The sequence below is a fragment of the Mastigoproctus giganteus genome, chromosome 1, assembly GCF_048544385.1.
Source record: "Mastigoproctus giganteus isolate SK-2022 chromosome 1, ASM4854438v1, whole genome shotgun sequence".
Lineage (NCBI taxonomy): Eukaryota > Metazoa > Arthropoda > Arachnida > Uropygi > Thelyphonidae > Mastigoproctus > Mastigoproctus giganteus.
In genome coordinates this window covers 9,768,796-9,785,900 of record NC_143575.1, presented here as the reverse complement: position 1 = coordinate 9,785,900, position 17,105 = coordinate 9,768,796, and the positions used below count along the sequence as shown (strand labels likewise).

Sequence of the window (17,105 nt, the reverse complement as noted above, 5' to 3'; positions counted from 1 at the left end):
GGGCTGGAGACTAGGCACCTGCGAGGCAATCTGATTCAGGTGTATAAGGCCTTGAATAGGCTGAGCATGCTGAATTTTGATGGGATTATTCCACTTGCTCATATTACAAACCTAAGGAGGCATAAATTCAAATTGAGGAAAGACAGTTGTAGAATAGATGTGTGGAAATTTGCCTTTAGCCAGCAGGTGGTTAATTAATAGGACAAACTGCCATCTGTCATGGAAGTTGATAGCTTAAATAAATTCAAGGAGGAACTGGACAAACTTAGAGGGAATGGTTGTGTGAATTTTTTTTCGGCTGATGCTACATAAGCTCATACACTTGCTTTCTTGCATCACATGCCACTATTAATACTAACAAGCCACATTATTCTTGAACAAGGATTTAAATGTCAGATGCTACACTAGCAATGGAAGGTAAAATCATGCAATAATAAGCACAAGTCTCTGTAGTAGCTTCAGCAGTCAGTACTAGGAGAGCTTGGGAACATTTCTGTAGAACTGTGACTTGTGCACTACTATGACAATTTTGTAAAGACCAAAATGACAGCAAAATTGGACAGATGTAAATTTTTTGTTTAAATTGATGAATGCCCTTTCTATTGTGCTAACATTAATTAAAAATGTATTTAAAATGCTGTTATTTATAATCAAACATGTTTTTCTTATTTATGGATCACCATGTATATAAAATAAATATATAATAAAATAATTATAATATAAATATCTGTAGTTATTTGTTTTAAATTTTTTTTCAAAAAGATTGAATAGCAGGTTTAGTAAATATCATTGGCAATGGCAAATGATGCAAGAAATTTTATACAGTATCAGCCAAAAGGGGAAAAAAAAAAAAAACAGGTCATTTCACCTATTCATTCCCTCCAATAGTTTCTCTCTGCTTCTTCCTTGAATTTATTTAAACTATCAACTTTCAAAACAGACAAGTTTTTCCAACGTTCAATTTGAATTGTTGGAACAAACTTCAATTCGAATTTGTGCCTCATCATGAGTGTAGTCTGAGCAAAAGGACAAATCCCATCAGCATCGAGCTTGCTCAATCCATTCAAAGACTTAAACACCTCAATCAGATCACCTTGCAGGTGCCTATTCTCCAGATGCTGCAATTTGCAGAACTGAAGCATTTCTTGCTAAGGGCACCCCTTTGCTCCACTCACCAATCTGGTTTACCCTTCTCTGTACTCATTTTGGCATCTCCACATCCCAAAATGGGGCCTCCAGACCTGTATGCAGTACTCAAGATGTGGTCTGACCATTGCCTTATACAATGAGACATCCCTGCTAGCAAAATTCTGTATATCATTGACAAAACCCCAATGGGCTGTCCTGACAACCTGTCTGCATTCCTTAGAGAACTTTATATCTGATCGCACAATTACCCCAGGTCTTTTTCATTTTCCACTGCCCTGAGTGAAGTACCACACAGTTGGTACATTACACTGGGGTTACTGCTACCCTTTGCATTTATCAATGTTAAACTTCAATTGCCATTTCAGCCATCTGCCTAACTTTTCTAGTTCTAATTTATATAAATAGCATTTGAAATCAATTTGGCAGAGGTACAGTTTTTCGGTTATCGAAATTCATACAAATGCAATTTCATTCTCTATATCATTCAGAAGTGGGATGTGCAATATCTGAGATGCAGTTATTGTGTGGCTTGTAAGGACTAATTAGGATATATTTTGAAATATTATTCATTATCGAAAATTTGACATGATTGCCGTTCAACAAATATCAGTTTCTCTTTACGGTGGTCCAAAGGCGTGCACAATATGGGCTTGGCAAACCCTGGGTCCTGAGCTCGATATCATCATTCTTCTCTTTCTTGGTGATTCCTTTATCTCTCTCTCTCTCTCTCTCTCTCTCTCTCTCTCTCTCTGGGAATTTTTTTTTTTTTTTTTTTTGGCTGGTGCAGCATAAGCCTCAGGCTTCCTTGTACCATATGGCTAATAATAATCTAATGGACAACCGCATATCTTTTTGTGCCAGCATAAGATTCCTTTAAGCCACTCAAAATGCAAGGCTATGTCGCAGCAGAGTAGCATCATACAATATAATTAATTTTGTTTGAATATAATCTAATTTACATATACGGTATGGCATTTGAAACAATTTATGGGAAGTAGTTTTTCGGAATTCATAAAAAACACTATTTCATTCCCCATGCATTCAAAAAAGGGGTTGTCAATGTGCAATAATGAGATTCAGTTATTTTGCATGGCTTGCAAGGCCTAATTTGAATTTCAATAACTAGAAAACTAATAGCACTTTTCACATAATTAAAAATAAACATTAGCGCTTAAAAATGGCGAAGTTTAGCTACTATTTAATTATTGATAATAGTGTGATAGAGGGCGTAAACAGCACAGAGTTGTAATTACTCTGCGGTGTAAAGTATCAACCAAAAAAACATTCTGAATTTTTGAAGTACAGCAGACTCTCGAATTCAGTGTTGCCAATATACGGTTTCCCGCTAGTTTTAGCGGAATTGCTTCATGTTTGGCGGATTAAAATATGTAATAGCAGATAGCCGATTTTTTAGCGGAAAGAGTATAAATGCAAAAAAAAAAAAAAATGTTAAGCATTTTATATATTTTGTCAATGTAACATTTAAATGAAGAAATACAGTATTTATTTAACAATATAAATATTATCTAATTGAAATGTTTTACTGATATACATCGTAACATAATAATAATAGTAGAGATATCTTATTTCATGGGTTTTTTTTTATATAAAGCGAAGAATCGGTTTATATTATTCAGGGATTCCCCTGAGGGGAATTGTTCCCCCAACGGGAAACCCAATTTCAATATGGAGTTACACTCGCGGCCAAACGACATGACCGCTGGGTCATAGCTTAAATTGTTGAATCAAAAGGAATTTGTACTCATATTAGTCGTCTTCTATTATATTTTATTTTGAAAAATGCTGGTTTATCAATTTAAACTTCTATAGGTATTCCATTTTCTGAATCCCCCCCCTCATGTGTGAATGAGGATGCAAAATATTCATTTAGTTTGTTAGCTACCTGAGCAGGATCATCAACAGTTGACCCATCGATATCAAGTGGACCAATCCGATTCATCCCCTTCCTTCTAGAGTCTACATAAGTAAAGAACTCTTTGCATCCCTTGCCAAAGATTTCTCGTAATTTGCCTTCGCCTGACTAACCGCCTTTGTAACTTGGTTACAGATCAACTTGTATCTATCATAGGCTTCTGATTCACGTGTTAATTTGTATGTATCCCAGGCATTTTTCTTCTCTGATGTCAGATGACCTAATGTCTCATTAGGTCATCTGACATCCACTTAGGCCTAAACCTTGAACAATATTTCTTAGTTGGTATTTAAAGCCTAGTAGCTTCCAAGATAAGTTCTTTGAATGCTTCCCATTTTGAATTTGCTGTTGGTAACATCATCAGTTGGTCCCACTGTATAGAATTTAAATATTGTCTCAGTCCATCGTAGTCGCCTTTACAAAAGCAATAACACTTCCCTCAACTTATGTTGAGGGAAGTTAAACGTAAGAAACGTTTAACGTAAAACAACAGTGGACCCAACACCGAACCCTGTGGGACTCCACTAATAACATTAGTCCAAGAAGAGCAGCACCCATTGATTATCACCCTCTGTCTTCTCCAACTTAACCATCCTTTTATCCATTGTAGCAACTTACCCTTAATTCATTCTGCTCCAATTTGTACAATAGTCTTTCATGCGCAACAGTGTCAAAAGCTTTCCTGAAATCCAAATATATGATATCAAAATTATTAGGGAAAAAAAACAGCAAAGAGTTCTTTACTTATGTAAACTCTAGAAGGAAGGGGATGAATCAGATTGGTCCACTTGATATCGATGGGTCAACTGTTGGTGATTTGCATCGACATTCACATATGAGGGGGAGGGGAATTCAGAAAATGGAATACCTCAAGTTAAACGAAAGAAAAGCACCTGGGGGTGGATGGGATCTATCCAGTTATATTAAAGGAGGCGACAAAGCAACTAAGGAAACCCTTATCCATAATTATGAGCGCATCCTTGGACTCAGGTGAGGTTCCCAAGGATTGGAGATGTGCAAATGTATCCCCAATTCACAAAGGGGAATCGAAGGGTGACACGGGTAATTACAGACCAGTTAGTTTAACTTCTGTTCCGGGTAAAATAATGGAGTCGCTGGTTAAAGATGCATTGCAGGATCATCTAGACAAGACTGCAGCAATAATTCAGACACAGCATGGATTTGTTAAGGGAAAGTCTTGTCTGACAAATTTGATAGGATATTATGATGTGGTTACAAAGGGACTATTGTACAAATTGGAGCAGAATGGTATTAAGGGTAAGTTGCTACAATGGATAAAAGGATGGTTAAGTGGGAGAAGACAGAGGGTGGTAATCAATGGGTGCTGCTCTTCTTGGACTAATGTTATTAGTGGAGTCCCACAGGGTTCGGTGTTGGGTCCACTGTTGTTTTGTATATTTATCAATGATATTGATGAAGGTATATCAGGCTTAGTGTCGAAGTTTGCAGATGATACAAAGGTTGGCAGGGTTGTTAATGACAGTAATGGCAGTGTGCTACTGCAACAGGATCTAGATAATTTGGGCAGATGGGCTAAGTGGCAACTGAAGTTTAACCTTGACAAATGCAAAGTACTGCATATGGGTAGAAGTAACCCCAGAGAAACGTACCAACTGTGTGGTACTACACTTAAGGTGGTAGAAAATGAAAAAGACCTGGGAGTAATTGTGCAGGCAGATATGAAGTTTTCTGAGCAATGCAGACAGGCTGCCAGGGCAGGTCATGGGGTTTTGTCAATGATATACAGGAATTTTGCTAGCAGGGAAAAGGAGGTGATTATCCCTCTGTATAAGGCAGTGGTCAGGCCACGCCTTGAGTACTGCATACAGGTCTGGAGGCCTCATTTTAGGAAGGATGTAGATTTATTTGAGCGTGTACAGAGAAGGGCAACAAGATTGGTGAGGGGAATGAAGGGATCCTCTTATCAATAGAGGATTAAGTTCTGCAAATTGCAGTGGCTGGAGACCAGGCACCCCCGCGGTGTATAAGGCCTTGAATGGGTTCAGCACGCTGAATTCTGATGGGATCCTTCCACTTGTTCAGATTACGAACCTAAGGGGGCATAAATTCAAATTAAGAAAAGACAGATGTAGAATAGATGTGAGGAAATTTGCCTTTAGCCAGCGGGTGGGTAATTGCTGGAACAAACTTCCACCTGTCGTTGTGGAAGTTGATAGGTTGAATACATTTAAGGAGGAACTAGACAGGCATTTGGAGGGAATGGTGTGATTTTTTTTTTGGCTGATGCTGCATAAGCTCTTCCATTTGCTTTCTTGCATCACATGCCACCACTACTACATCAACAAGTATCGCACGGAATTCAGATTTGTCAGTGGCAACGGTGAACACAATAAAGGAAAAAGACAGAATACGAGAAGCGGTGAAGCAATTGGCACCATTAAAGTTAACTGTAATAACCAAGGCTACGAAATACAAATCAGTTTTTACAGTACAATAACATGCGTTTTTTTTCCCCTTTTGTTTTCTTTTCTCATGTGCCACTCTGGCTACTTAACCGTTGACCCACAATAAAGTTTTTAATTGAACAAATTCAAATTATAACTATATTTCTTCGGAGGATATTAGGTGGGTTTTGTAATTTTGGCATATCAAGGATATAGTAGCAATATTTTATTATTTATTTCCGAGTTAGTTACATAAAATTCGACTTACGTAAGAAGTCCTGTAACGTATGTCGGGGACTTTATGTATTTTTGGATTAACCGGGAACTTTTTTTTACCATCTATCACCGAAAATCGAGAGTCTACTGTACATGTAAATGCGATTTTTCGTACTGTATTAGTCAACTATGGTTTTTCATCAACTATTCTTTTTAACTGATGAAATACAGCTGTAAAATATATGGCAGTAAGCATTAGCAGAGGCATATGATGCAAGAACCCAAACTTATGCAGCATCAACCAAAAAAAAAGAAACTTCCACATCACCTCTCCGTTCGTTCGAAATACTTGTCCAGCTGAACCTTAAATTTATTTAGACTATCAACTTCCACAACAAGGGATGGATGGAAGTCTATTCCACCAACCAACTACCCGCTCGCTAAAGGCAAATTTCCGCACATCTATCCTACATCTGTCTTTCCTCAATTTCAATTTATGCCCTCTCAGATGATTATTCTGAGCAAGAGGAAGAATCCCATCAGCATTGAGCATGCTCATACCATTCAAGGCTTTATACACCTCTATCAGTTCAACTTGCCGGTGTCTAGTCTCCAGACACTGTAATTTGTAAATCTTAAGCCTTTCTTCGTAAGAGCAACCCTTTGTTCCCTTCACTAAGCTTTTTGCCCTCCTCTGTACTCGTTCCAGCAGCTCTACATCCTTCTTGAAATGAGGCCTCCAGACCTGTATGCAGTACTCAAACATATAGCATCAAATTAACAAAAACCCGACAGATGTTATTAGCCAATAATTAATTGGTTATTAACTGGACATTGATTATCAACCAATTACTTACTGCATAATAATTCAACGATTGCTTATTTATTCTGTAACTAAGTATTCGTTATCAAGCTAAAGTTTGGTAGATAGCTGGTCTTCTCAAAGCAAACGTCGTGGAGATGAGTTACCTGCAAAACTTTTCTGACTTTATCCACACTACAGCGTGTCTCAAAATTATTGGTACAAACGTTTAGGGGAGGTGGGTGACATCTACAGGAATGTGAATTTCATAGGAACCCATAACCGGAAACGTCACGGGAAAGTAGTAGTAGAGGCACAAGAAGCAGAAATGACGCAAGGCAGTAATTAGTGGCAAACATTTATTTGACATAATATTAAAAATGGAGTACGAGATGGATGCATTTCATGATGTTACAACAGATGCTTGAAGGTTCCACCATGAGACGCGATGCATGCATAACACCGAGCAGCATAGATTGGCGGCCACGGTCGAATACACCTGGAGTTTCTTGCACAGTAGCTGCAGCGCGGACGAGTCTCGCCACGAGATCCATTTCCGTCTCCACAGGCGATTCATACACGATAGATTTGAGGGGGGGCCCACAGAAAGAAATCAAGGCTCAATAAATCAGGTGAGCGTGGGGGCCAGGCAACGGGTCCACTACGGCCAATCCATCGACGCCCAAAACGCCTGTTCAAATGGTCACGAACACCTTCCATAATGGGCAGGCGCCCCGTCATGTGGAAACCAAATGTTGCGTCTCACATTTGCTGGAACATCGTCAAGTAACCCTAGCAGCACTTGTTCAAGAAAGATCCGATATTCTCCGGAGTTCATGTGGGATGGTAACAGGTATGGGCCGACTAAGCAGTCATCGACCATACCTGCCGACATATTTATTGCGAAGCGATGTTGTGCCGCATTTGGGCGCACACCGCTCACGACACACATTGGGCTCACGACAACCCACACATGAGCATTGTACTGATTGAATAAGCCTTCCCCAGTGAAATAAGCCTCATCCGTGAACAAAACATAAGCAGGAAAATTCAAGTCTTGAGCACTTTCTTGGAGGAAACCACTTCCGCAAAAGCCACACGTGCAGGATGATCTTGGGGGAGCAGTAACTGAACCCTTTGGTGATGAAAGGGGTGTAAGGAATCGTGGTGCCAGACACGCTGTATACTGCAACGAGACACTCCTAAGGCAGAGGCAATGGCACATGTGCTGGTAGTAGTATTATTCTGGACGGCATTCAACACACTTTGTTGCATGGCGGGAGTTCGCCTCGAACGTGGTCTGCCCGCACTACTCCTGTTATCTTAAATGACCCATAAACGCACAAATTTTGATGCACACGCGCAAACAAACGGTGGTCCGGTAAATGTCTGTCTGGGAAGCGTTCTCCATAAATTCGTTGAGCGGCTCGTCCATTGCCCTCTGCTAATCCATACACTAGGTGCATGTCTGCCAGCTCACAGTTCGTATATCGATGAATGCTCTTTGCGCGGCGACTACTGCTTGAATGAGTAAACCAGAAATTTTTCCTCTCGCGAACTGGTGTACCGACTTTTGGTGACGTTTCCGATTATGGGTTCCTATGCGATTCACATTCATTTAGGTGTTACCTACCTCCCCTAAACGTTTGTATCAATATTTTTGAGACCCCCTGTATAGTATAGGGTTGTTAAAATTAAAGCATCCCTATGTATGGGCTCTGGAGTGAGTTCTAAGGCTCATACTGAAGAGAAATTTGGACAACAGGTACAATAAAAAATGGGCTCGCCATTTATTGAAAAAAAAAAAAAATGTATCACTATATGGCGCTTTGGCAATACAAATCACTTGAACAGCACTACAATTGTTCAATGTGTCCTCCATTTTGATCAACAGTTTCCATTCGAAGAACAGCATTTCTACAGCAGAACGTAACATGTCAACTGGAATAGCCAGCACATGACATCTAATGCTGTCCTTCAGATCTGCCAGAGTTTGACATCCTTCCCGATATACACCTAGTTCTTAAAAAAACCCACAACCGAAAGTCGCATGGGGGGGGTCCGGTGAACGGGGTGGCCAAGATGTCTGGAAGCAATGGCTGATGACCCGTTCGTCTGTAACGTATTGCCTTAGCAATCTTTGGACACAGTGATGTGGTGGGTGGTGCACCATCTTGCATGAATATGATTTCCTGAAGGCACCCACGTTGTTGCAGCTCTGGTATTGCGAAATTTGCCAACATTTCATAATATCGCTGTCCAGTGACGGAACAGGTGCGGGGTCCATCTGTGTTACCTGTTCAAAAAAATGACCCAATCATGAATGTGGCTGTAAATGCATACCAAAGTCACTTTTGGAGAATGCAACGAGACCTCTTGGATAACTCGAGGGTTTTCTGTTGTCTAAATGCGACAGTTGTTCGTATTCACTTGTCCATTTAAACAGAAGTAGACTTCATTACTCCAAAGTATGTTCCATGGCCAAGTGATATCGACTCTCATTCAAGCCAGAAACTGAAGTGCGTATCTGAAACGAATATCTGCATCACCATGCTTTAGCTGCTGTAGCATGTGCATCTTGCAAAGATAGTATCGCAATACCTGATGCATTACTAGCCTTAAAACGGAACATGGCATGTCCACTTCTCGAGAAAAAGCTGGCACACTTGCGCTGACACATGGAGATTGACTTGATAAATTCACGACAACCATAGCCACATCTTCAACACGAGAGGAGTCCACTCGTTTTCGACCTCTACCTGGTTGAACACCAAAGTGTCCTGTCGCTTCAAATTTCGCAATCATTTTGCAGACAGCACAAGCAGTCATAGGTCCATGCCTTTTGCGCCTCTGACGCCGGAATTCTCTGATAGCCGCAGCTGCATTGTTGCTGTTCTGATAGTACAGCTTCACTAATAGCACTTTTTCCTGAAACGTTGGCATTGCTGCTGTAGTGCAAGCAAATATCTATACTGTTTGATTTTGAAGAGACTGCTTTGCTTTTATACAGTGCAGTAGAGCTGAGTAGTGGCGCTGTGGCAATAACTTACGATTATGCAAATAACGTAGGTTATTTGCATAATCGTAACTATGGTATTTACGCGCAATACAGTGACAAATTTTGTAACTAATTGTTTTTAATAAATGGCGAGCGCATTCTTTATGGTACCTGTTGTCCAAATTTTTCTACAATACGAGCGTTCGAACTCGCTCCAGAGCCCTCTACATTGGGATACTTCAATTTTAACAACCCTGTATATAAAGCAACAATGAGCCATGCAATTTTTGTGGCACCATTAGATCTAGCAATTTGCATGCTGGTGTAAGCTATCTAGGGACCACAGACAACCCTTATTAAAATCCTAGACATTCAAAATCTCGGCTAGACAAACTGGAGAAGCAAACACTTTAATATATCACTGTTGGATGCAGTTTGTCTATTGGGAAGGGATATAATGAATAATTAATATCTGATTGACAGTGATTAAATCAAGCTCAAATTTTTATCCAGCCTTTATATTCCTTCGGGGGTGTGCAATAGTATCGGAGGCCCGGTTATATTGGGCCCTCTCTTTCCTCATAGCTATGTAATACCATTTAAGAAACGCTTTGGTGTTCCCTTCTGTTTCGGAGCCCGGGTGTATCGCATCCAATGCATCCCCCACCCCTTTTTTGATAGTATGAAGGCAACAGATAGTTATACTACGGTCGGATGTGCACAAATTTGCCTTCAGCGAGAAGGTGGTTGATTGTTGGCACAAAAACATATGGTGTTGTAGAGGTGGGCATTTTGAATAAATTCAAGGAAGAACTAGATAAACTGTTAGCATGAAGATGAAATCGGAAACAAATGACCCCCAGGAAGTCACGTCTGGTGAGTATGGGCTTGGCACACCCAGGGTCCCGAGCTGGATATCATTCATTCATTCGCTTGAATTATATCCTTGTATTTGAGATGTAGAATTTAAAAACATTTTTATTATTATTGTTCTCTTTCTTGGTGATTCCTCTCTCAGGGGTAACTTGGGATTTTTTTTGGCTGGTGCAGCATAAGCCTCAGGCTTCCTTGCACCATATGAATAATAATAATAATAAAGTGGTCTTTTTCTTTTTGTTTATGCTGTATAAACTTGTTTTCTTGCATTATTTGTTACTACTACCATTAAATAACAATGATAATTACAACTTAAAGTCAAAATACAGTACATATTTTCTTAAATTATTGAGGTTTGGCTCTCCTGGATTTACCACCGGACGTCTAACAGTAAATTAAAATTATTTAACCATGAAAGAAACAAGTAACACATTTATTCAATTGCCAGTCCACTTTGAGAACCTGTTTTCACTAATTCATTTAACCCTCCATATGCTTTTTTTTTCATTCATCCGAAAATATATTAATGCATCTCCGAATTTACTTTTTACAGACAAGGGGAATCCTGCCCATTTGAATCTGTGCAGTTAGATAAACTGAATTAAATTCTTTGGAAATTTTATATTTGATTTACTTCAAAGTAAGAAAACTCAGCATATGTAAGTGTAGGGTCCATAAGTATTTGGTCCCGAAATAATTTTGACGATATCAAAGAAACACTATTCACCAACAGTTCTGGGCTGGATATCATCATTCTTCTCTTTCTTTGTGATACTTGTCTTTCTTGACATACTTCTCATCGCAAAATTTATAAATGACCTTTATACAATTATTAACTAATTATTTAGCAACCTTTTTGTCACCAAAAGGTGAGTTACTTAGTACAAAGAAGCGCGCTATCGTAGTGCAATAAAAAAATTGTTTTTAATTTTAACACAAAAAGTAAATGATAGATTCAATCGCAATAGACTCTTGATAAGCATCGAATAACGCATAGCTAATGTGATTTTTAAATTTTTAGCTCCATTAGCGACGGAAATAAAAGTGGGAAGCACGAAAATTACTCACATTTTCCTGTCTGGCGCCGCTATTTTTAATTTTAAAAATTATATTTTAAACTTACTCGTTGAGCTCTTTCCAACAGTATATAATAAGCTATAGGTTGTCGACAATATTTTAACCCCCCCCCCCCATTTCTCAGACAAATTTTGTCAATGATCAATATGGCGTTGTTGGCCCACATGATGCACAAACCAATGCAAAATTTAAGTCAATAGGTTGAGTGGTTCCAGAGATACAATGCTGTGACAGACGGACGGGCAAAAGGAACCGAGTGACATTGTAAGGGTCCTTCGTTAGACTACAGACCCTAATTATAATATCAAGACTAACTGTCAAATCACGTAACACTACTGGGTGCTTTCTTCAAATATTGACTAAAATAGCACTGTATTCCATAATAAGTCGGAGCTTAGTTACGTTAAAAATGAAAATTACTGTATATTTAAATTGAAAGAATCAGCTATAATTGACGAAGCCATTCCTAATAGTTTTGACTTAAAAATCACGACGTCGGAAAGTATTTTGCTTGACATGCATTCTCAGGACACCTTTTACTATGGATTTCGATGCCAACAACAATAATACTAAAATAACAGAAGTGGAAATTATGACAAGGAACTGTGTCAATTACCATCAACCATGTAAGAACGTTTATCAACCTAGATGGCAATATAAAGATGCTAATCATATTATTCTAGATTTAAAAGCAGAATGCTAATTACGATAAAAACAAAATCTCCCCCACCTCTAAAAAAGTGTGAAAACAACAAATTCTTAATCCTTTAAATATAACCCGCTGCAAAATCACTTACCCACAAAGGCGTACTACAGAAGTCGATGGCAATCGTCATTGCTCATCTGCTTTACTTGAATGATTCTACCCTCCGTAAGAACAAAACAATTCTGAACTTTAACCTGTCAATGAAATAGGACGAAAGTCACGATAACTTATTTACAGTATACGACAAAAGGATTACGTTCCCTTGAAAAGACTTTTTAAAAGCGTTGGGCTGTACTCATTATTCGTAGTTTGACGTCATAATGACCAAAATTTCAAAAGCGACATTTTCTCGGGTTTATTTTTGCCATCCGTGTACGTTGAATTAAGTAATATTTAAGGGTAATAATGTGGATTTGAAAGAGATTCAAATTTGCGCTGAAATAGTTGGAACAGATCTGAAATTAAATGATATTTTTCGATGAAACATGGTAATTTTCAGCGCATACCTATCAAACGATAGAGGAAGGGTATGGACGTTTGGTAAAGACCACGGAACAGTGGCGAAACTACCTTACCGTTAGGTCTATCGCCGAGAAGGAGGGAATCAGGGGCTCCCTATGGTAAGTTTGGTTCTGTTAAAGGACAAGGGGCGGGGCAGAATTTGCATTTTCGTTATTTCCATAGACTAATAGGGAAATGGTCTGCCCATTGTGTTGTGCGTGTAATTCAAGCTGTAGTGAAGCTTATAGCTTATTTAGAATGATGGCCAAAAAAATTAAATCATAAATAAATAAAATAAAAACAATTCCAGTTTTAATGTTGAACCACGTGCATTGGAATACAAAATTTTACTTTAATACGCAATCGAAATAAATTATAATATTAGTTATTAAAATTAAATATATTTTTAATACTACGTAGTTTTAACAAAATACAATTTAGTTTTATTAGCGAGTACTTTTAACAAAATATAATTTATTTAGTTTTAATAGCAAATTTAACTTTAGCTATTAATTATATTTTTAATTATAATTTTGACAGCTAAAATTAAAAAAAAAATAAACCGCTATTAACTTTAATACCTAAAATTTAGTTTTAATAAATTAAAGCTAAATTTTAATTTAGTTATTAAAATTAAATCAAACAACATTAGCTATAGAACAAATAAAATTGTTTTAAAAGTTCTCAAACAAGTTGAAAACAAAAAAAAAAAAAATGAAAAGACTTGATGGTATTTTCGCCACTTACCGTCGTGCTTTTTTTTTTTTTTTTTTTGCTTTTTTTAAAATTTTATTTTTAAGTATTATCTGTTAATAAGTACACAGGGTAATTGTAATGTCTGGTGTTACTGACGGTCGAGGAAATCTCTGACTGTCCTACAGGTGTTCAGGATTGCGACTTTCTGGAGTTCCTTGTAAGTGTTCTCTGGGAGACCTATTGCTGCTGGGCTGCTATGTAGAGTCTTTGGTACCATACCGGTTGTTGACACGATGATTGGGATGGTTGATACTTCTTGCATATGCCACATCTCATGTCTCAGGTTCTTGTACTTCCTAATTTTTTCCCCATGGGTTTTCTGGACATTGCTAGTGTTGGGCACCGCCTTTTCCATCTTGTCCACAAGGGTTATGTCCGGTCTGTTATGCGGGATGGTCTTATCTGTTATTATGGCCCGTCCCAGTACAGCTTGTGGGTTCGAGTCTCTAGTACTGCCTGGGGTTCGTACTTATAGTATGGTACACTTTATTTTATTATTATTATTATTAGCCACATGGTGCAAGGAAGCCTGAAGCTTATGCTGCCCCAACCAAAAAAAAAAAATCCCGAGTTACAGAGAGAGAGAGAGAGAGAAGTAGAAGTAGAAAGGAATCACCAAGAAAGAGAAAGAATGATGATATCCAACTCAGGACCCTGGGTTTGTTTATTATTATTATTATTATTATATATTATATTATATTATTATTATTATATTATTATTATTATTATTATTATTATAGTAAACAAATTCTATTTATGAAAATAAATTGTATTGTATTATTATTATTATTATTATTATTTTCGTTTTGAACTAGCTCTTTAGTGAGGGATTCAAGGCTGTAGCCACACCTCCCGTATCCGTGATGCATGCGCATTGTGAAAAGAAACTCTGAGGGGTTGTAATTATTATTGCATTAAATTTAATATATGTTTCTTTCATAATATTGGCATTATTTGACAGCAGGGTTGAAATGTAGATCCACCCACCCACACACAATATTATTGTACAGCACACAAAATTAAAGAAAGTGGAAACATGGTTTTCTTATTTTGTGTCATGGAGGGGTCCAAAATAGGGGGGAAATAGTGTCGATTCAAAATGGCTAAGACTATGGCAGTTGGATTCCTGAAAATTGGCTAACTAGGGAGTTTTGAATGGTAAAGAAGAATAAGCAGACGCATACCTACGTATAGATGGTCATTTTTACGTTAAGCGTAAAAAAATAAAAAAAATAATAAATAAATAAATAAACTTTATATTAAGGTAACCCGGAGAAAATATTGACCCCTGATGTGTATTACATCCAGAAATGAACAGCATGTTTTCTCTGGTCGGTTTTCCTGTTGACGAAAAAACCTTAGTTTCTGGAGAAAAAAAGCCTTGCTGTCCTCTCCTGACACTGACTAACTCAGCAAGGAGCGAAAAAAGCCCATAAAACTTCCTCGCCTCACTATTGTGATTCGAATCCGGGCCTTTTCTGTCCAGTGCGAGGAGGAGGACAATGATTATAATCACTGTGCTACTGCAAAAGGATATTGTAAGCAACAAAAGCTATGAATAAAAATTTTGGAGTCAAGATATTTTGTGTCTATAATTGTGTGTATATTCTTCGGCCGGTTTTCCGAATGAACAACCGTCACCCGAGGGCCGACTAACGAAGACACATCGCGAAAAAAAAAATCCTTCTTGTCATTGATGGGATTCGAACGTGGTAAGACGGCGATTATAACCACTGTACCACCGCGAAAGAAGCTAGTGTGAATAAAAATTTTGGTAGGTCATGTCTCCATATTCTTATATATTATTTTTTAATATTCGAAACGCCATAACTAGCCATATGTTTAGAATTATGACTTAAAATATGTTTAGAATTAAAAATATGAACTAGAACGTCGGACAGTACGTAGTAAAAAACAGCACTATGCCTTCCTACTGAAGTGTTTTGTAGCTTTTTTTTATTATGAAATTGTGGAGCCGTCAGTCAGAGGCCGAATATCTATATTTTCCCCATGTACATCACTCAACCTCAGTTCTCTTCCATTAGGTAATTTCTTTTCTAAAGTCACTTTTTTTGTGTCCAGTAAAGAGGACATACTGTCTCACTGTTTTTGCGGAATTTTTCACATCTGAAATTCTCTTCCAGTCAGTTACGTAGTTCATTTAGGATAAATTTATAATTCTTGAAAAGAGGCTTACTGTCTCACTGACATTTTGCAGTTTTCTTATCACTTCATTTATGATTTTTTTGTAACTTCTTTAAAAAAAAAATTCATGTTTACACAGGCAATCTTCCTGTTTGGTCGGTGATGGTAAGATTGTGTGTTTTACTCCAGACCTCGCAAAAGGCTTTTTGTGGTTTAAGCTATACAAAATTACACACACCGAAAAGGTCACGTGGTGTGTGATGTGCAGGAAAGTTCTATATAACGTTTGGCTCATTACTTCATCCCAGGGGCTCGCATCTGGTGAGTATGGGCTTGGCACACCTAGGGTCCTGAGGTGGATATCATCATTCTTCTTTTTCTTGGTGATTCCCTTTCTCTCTCTTTCTCGGGGTAATTCAGAAATTTTTTTGGCTAGTGCAGCATAAGCCTCAGGCTTCCTTGCACCATATGGTTAATAATAATAATAATAAAAAAACCATGTGATCCAATCAGTTCGTAGAGAGGAAAAGACAAGGTCCCCTGGACTTTCAAAGAGGTATGATTATCACCTCACATTTAGCTAATGCCACAGCAACGATTATGGTGACCAGTGGTGTAGCCAGGATTTTTTTGTCAGCAGGTACATTCACAAAAAAAAAAATAAATAAAAGCCGCCAATTGCTTTCTAAAAAGGTGCCACAATACCAGATTTCAGCGTCAGGGGTACAGCGTATCTGCTGACCATACCCTGGCTATGCCACTGATAGTGACTCACATTGTGTTCAAAGATTAGTGCCATTTGAGCGTTTAATGAGGAGGGAACCCTCAGTAAGTATCCATGAATAATGTGACTACAGCTGGGAATGTATGGCAACAGAACAAGACACAGACCTCTAGAGTGGATTAACAACTAGAATCATCATGAGACAATAGAACAATTAATCTCTATATTAAATACAGGAACATCACAAGAACATCAGTACTTGCACTCTATACACTCACCTCACAAAGAGCATATTATGAAGATAACATACAAAGTGTGATGCAAAAGAAATACCTGAGCTGGTGTTGCTGGGATTATGTTCGATGAGGTTGAATGGTCTAAACGGTTCAAAGACAGATGCAAAGATATTCGTGATGACCCAAGAAGTGGGTTTCCATCAACCTCTCAAAATGAGGACACAGTTCAGGAAATTGTGGCAAGAGATCATTGTTTGACCCTCAGAATGACAGTTGATGAGTCCGATATGAATAAGGAGATAATTAGTCAAATTGTGCAGGAAGATTTAGGGAAAAGGAGGGTCTGTGAAAATTTTGTGCCACAGAGCATCACAGATACATAAAAGCAACGAACAGTGAATGAAATCACGTGAAGATTTCATTCAGACTTGTCAAGACAATTCTAATTTCTTCGACTGTATTATTACTGGAAATTAGTGTTGGGCATTTCAGTATGACCAGATATGAACTATCAGAGCATATAGTTGACTTCAAAATCATCACCAAGGCTCAAAAAAAAA

General features: G+C 38.1%; 1 protein-coding gene across 1 annotated transcript in view; it reads right to left on the bottom strand.

Moving 5' to 3' along the window:
- The window catches only part of LOC150090543 (ATP-binding cassette sub-family C member 1-like), a 198,292-nt gene extending 185,921 nt beyond the window's left edge, over positions 1-12,371 (bottom strand). Inside the window, exon 1 of the mRNA XM_090378813.1 lies at positions 12,275-12,371. Within this exon, the coding sequence (XP_090234939.1) occupies positions 12,275-12,313 (39 nt within the window). The 5' untranslated portion in view covers positions 12,314-12,371. The remainder of the gene's footprint in view (positions 1-12,274) is intronic.
- Positions 12,372-17,105: the final 4,734 nt, after the last annotated feature.